The sequence below is a fragment of the Microcaecilia unicolor genome, chromosome 11 (genome assembly GCF_901765095.1).
Source record: "Microcaecilia unicolor chromosome 11, aMicUni1.1, whole genome shotgun sequence".
In the NCBI taxonomy this organism is placed as follows: domain Eukaryota; kingdom Metazoa; phylum Chordata; class Amphibia; order Gymnophiona; family Siphonopidae; genus Microcaecilia; species Microcaecilia unicolor.
This window is the reverse complement of record NC_044041.1, coordinates 114,102,376-114,106,737: the sequence shown is the minus strand read 5'-3', so window position 1 is coordinate 114,106,737 and position 4,362 is coordinate 114,102,376. Positions and strand designations below refer to the sequence as shown.

Here is a 4,362-nt window from a genome sequence, read left to right as displayed (position 1 = left end):
GGGGGGGTTAGATGATACTTTATGTCCCTACTCGTCCTCATATTCCATGTAAACATCCTTCATAACGCTTCGAATATGAAAACATTGTAAAAGAGAGCATAGGATCAGTTAAGTTCCTTTCTTTTCCTCTCACATGAAATCGTAGAGCAGTTGGAAAAAAATGGTCTCCAGGCATGAAGTGTGGGAAGGATTTAGTTGTCCCGCCTTTTAGCAGAGTCCAGTTCTCCATAAGGTCCTCCTCACTGCTATATCAGCGGCAGCCTACAGCTTTCTTCGTCAATCAATATCAATCCTTGTTGGTGTAGTGCTTTTTACTTTGTAAGCCAAACATGTCTGGACGTGGTAAAGGCGGCAAGGGCTTGGGGAAAGGAGGCGCTAAGCGGCATAGGAAGGTGTTACGCGATAACATCCAGGGAATTACAAAGCCTGCGATCCGGCGCCTGGCTCGCCGAGGCGGAGTCAAGCGTATCTCCGGTCTCATCTATGAAGAGACTCGCGGGGTGCTGAAGGTTTTCTTGGAGAACGTTATCCGAGACGCTGTCACCTACACTGAGCACGCCAAGAGAAAGACGGTAACAGCTATGGACGTGGTGTATGCTCTAAAACGCCAGGGCCGTACTCTGTATGGTTTCGGAGGCTAAAGGACCTGATCCTTGCTTGTATCTATCCAAGCAACCCAAAGGCTCTTTTCAGAGCCACCCACACTGTCAGTAACAGAGCTTTGATTTCTTTTTGCCTGTTGTATGTGTTGAAGAAGTGCGTACGTATCTACGCTTTCATGGGTAACCCCAATTCTAAGAGCCCAAAAAGAGAATGTGGTGAGGGTCATGGGTAACCCCGAACCTAACCCCAAAGAGAATGTTGGTGTGATGAGGGAAACATGGGTAACCCCAAGTCTGGGAGCCCATACTCTGTAAGCCACATTGAGCCTGCAAATAGGTGGGAAAATATAAAGCCCGGAGAAAGAATGTTTGTGTGATGAGGGAAAGATGAATTTTATCTCCCTTCTCTGAGATAAAGTAAAAGTAGTGCTAATTTTGGGCCAGTCCAGCAAGAAGTTGGCATTTTAGCGCTTTATGTGAAGCAAGTGGGTGGCTCTGAAAAGAGCCTTTGGGTTCTTTCCGTGTGCCGAAGCTGTAGGCTGAGGCCGCCATTACTTGGAGCTGGTGTACTTGGTGACAGCCTTGGTGCCCTCGGACACCGCGTGCTTGGCCAGCTCACCCGGCAGCAGCAGACGAACTGCAGTCTGGATTTCCCTGGAAGTGATGGTGGAGCGCTTGTTATAGTGAGCGAGCCGGGAGGCTTCTCCAGCGATGCGCTCAAAGATGTCATTCACGAAGGAATTCATGATGTTCATGGCTTTGGAGGAAATGCCAGTGTCGGGATGAACCTGCTTCAGCACTTTATACACGTAGATGGCGTAGCTCTCCTTCCTACTTCTCTTGCGCTTTTTGCCATCCTTCTTCTGAGTCTTGCTCACAGCTTTCTTGGAGCCCTTCTTGGGCGCGGGAGCGGATTTGGCTGGTTCAGGCATGGCGAGTCAACAAGCTGAAACGACAATTTCAAACAGACAAAAGCAAACAACTGTCCTCCTGAAAGCTTGCCATTCGGACGGCTATTTATAGGCTTTACACATGCAAATTACTAGCCCTCAGCCTCTCTCCTCGCTGTTTGGTCTAGGCTAGTGACACGTCATTAGACAGCCTGGCAGCCCTCGATTGGTCTATTTGTCAGCTTATTATGATAATAGTTGAGACAGGCCGGATTGAGGTCCTTAACCAATCGCCAAGGAGTGTCAGAAGCACTTAAGGAGTATAAAAAATGGCCGGGTGGCGGCGGGTGCTTCCAGTTCTTTCAGCTATTTCTTATTGAAGCTCTTCGAAATGTCTGGACGTGGCAAGCAAGGGGGTAAAGCTCGGGCTAAGGCTAAGACTCGCTCGTCCCGGGCGGGGCTGCAGTTTCCCGTGGGGCGCGTACACAGGTTGCTGCGGAAGGGCAACTACGCTGAGAGGGTAGGTGCCGGCGCCCCAGTCTATCTGGCAGCGGTGCTGGAGTATCTGACCGCCGAGATCTTGGAGCTGGCTGGCAATGCCGCGCGCGATAACAAGAAGACCCGCATCATCCCCAGGCACTTGCAGCTGGCCATCCGCAACGACGAAGAGCTGAACAAACTGCTGGGGAGAGTCACCATCGCGCAGGGCGGCGTGCTGCCTAACATCCAGGCGGTACTACTGCCTAAGAAGACCGAGAGTCACAAGGCGGCCAAGGGCAAGTAAAGCTTTGTCGCGCGGAGAGGTCGGAAACCAGAAACCCAAAGGCTCTTTTCAGAGCCACCCACTTTGTCTTGTAAAGAGCCAGTTTGCTGCATGAATATCATCTTTAAAAAAAAAAAAAAAAATTTCCCAAGTTAGATATTTTCCCTCAGAGGCTGGTGAAGGATGGCGAGAGTACGCCTTGGTAATAGCCCAGAATACCCGACTGGCCAGTTTCTATGATACAATCTTACTAGGACAGCTAATGACATTAATAGCCAGAGTAATGGGGGGGATCTATGATTTTAGAATACATAGTTAAAAATAAAAATGAGTTATGCCAGGAGTTCTGAAACAACCAGTGTTGACAGAAAATTTGAAATAAAAAGCCCATAACACAGAGAAATAGCTTTTGGAAAGGTCCTCTCTCCCAGTAGCAGTTTTAAGGTCTTGACCGGGAAAGATTTATCTGACCAATCCATGCACAGGGCGGGCTTTTCAAACCTCACCGCGGTGTTCACTGCATCTATTAAACAGCCGCTATTTAAGGGGGAGGCATTTTGTGACAGACACAATATCTCAGATCACGGAAGATTTCTGTACAGTCAAAAGAGTTCAGCATGCCTACAAATGACAAAGGTCAACTCCTCAACTAAAATGTCCAATTCATTTCCTCTCAAATCGTATCATTCTCGTTACAGCTGCGAGGATTATTATAAGAAGAGATATCATCCCTGCTCTTGTCCTTCAGAACCTTGTGCTACATCTTGGAATTCTTGCCAAAGACAAAGGCCATGAGAAAGAATAACGCAGCGTTAGCTAATAAAAACAGTCCTCCTTTTTTTTTTTTTTTACAAATCTTCACACTTCTCTGCAAGATTTTACAAAAGGAAATCATTTCACTCCAAGCAACCACAATAGAGGAGGATCCCACTCAACAAAAGGGTCATGGTTTCCACTCCCATTATTTTCTAATTCCATAAATGTCGGGATGTCTAGGGCCATTTCTCCATTTAAGGAAGCTGAATTTCTTTGTTCAGAAGGAGAAATTCAGAATGTAGATCTGTCCCACTTTCAGACACAAGGACCATGGTCACAACAGGAGTTGCAATTCCTCATCAACCTATTAGAATGTCAGGCGATCCACCACACACGTCTTGCTTTCAGATATCTCTTAATAGGGAAATCCTTCCTATTGCAAACGTACAACCAAGTGCTGATGTTTTATGTAAGCAAAAGTGAATGGGATCACAGAATTTATGCAGAGAAGCTTGTTACATATGGCTCCTTGCCATTCAACTACAGGTCCAAATTCAAGCAACGTATATCCCAGGAAAGCAAAACATTTTTGCAAACAGTCTCACACGAATGATCTCTCTTCAGCAAAGCCACCTGGAAATTTTTTTCAGAAATGGGGAACACTAGAGATCAATTTCTTTGCTTCACCAATCAACACCAAATGTCAGTTCTGCTTGAGAATTCCAGCACACAACAATCTGTCACTGACCAAATGAACATTTGTGGGGTTGTTTGTCAGCTTACACCCCCTCATGTTTATTCACATGAGGGGGGTGTAAGCCCATGACATGCCTAGGGCTTCCAGTTTGCCAAACCATTCCAGGACACATACTGTTTCAATATGCTGGCATACATGATGCTTCATAGATTGCAGATCAGTCATCTGGCGCTTGTCCCTGACACGTTGGAAGTCTATCCGTATGCAATGAGATCTCGTATGCCACATATTGTGATTGTGGAGCTGATGGAGTTCTGAGCATGTGGTTATCTTTCTCTTTATGATGGTGACTTTAGACTCCACTTTGATCCCGTTCTCCCATAATCAGACTAGTGTCCTAGTATCTAGCTCAATATCTATTGCTGTAGAATCATCTGGCATTACATATCCATATACATTTGGATATGGAGTGCATTGCAGAAATATTTCTATTTGCTCTTCATCTCTCTTCCCTCAGTTCCTCCCTCTCTTAATCTTTCTCCAGCTGTAGACATACACAGACAGGCTTGGGGGCCTGGTGCAGTGAGGCCTGATGTGCGGTTATACCTTTGTACATTGAGGAGATTGCCCCCCCCCCCCCCACACTGTGCATTT

General features: G+C 46.5%; 2 protein-coding genes across 2 annotated transcripts; one reads left to right on the top strand and one right to left on the bottom strand.

The window, feature by feature from the left end:
* Nucleotides 1-1,133: 1,133 nt before the first annotated feature.
* On the bottom strand, nt 1,134-1,542 carry LOC115479788 (histone H2B type 2-E). The gene has a single exon (XM_030217984.1). It carries the CDS (start codon nt 1,532-1,534, stop codon nt 1,154-1,156), a length of 381 nt encoding a protein of 126 aa, XP_030073844.1. The 5' UTR covers nt 1,535-1,542; the 3' UTR covers nt 1,134-1,153.
* A 319-nt stretch (nt 1,543-1,861) lies between these two features.
* On the top strand, nt 1,862-2,310 carry LOC115479783 (histone H2A type 1-E). The gene has a single exon (XM_030217979.1). The coding sequence runs from the start codon at nt 1,884-1,886 to the stop codon at nt 2,274-2,276; it is 393 nt and encodes a 130-aa protein (XP_030073839.1). The 5' UTR covers nt 1,862-1,883; the 3' UTR covers nt 2,277-2,310.
* Nucleotides 2,311-4,362: the final 2,052 nt, after the last annotated feature.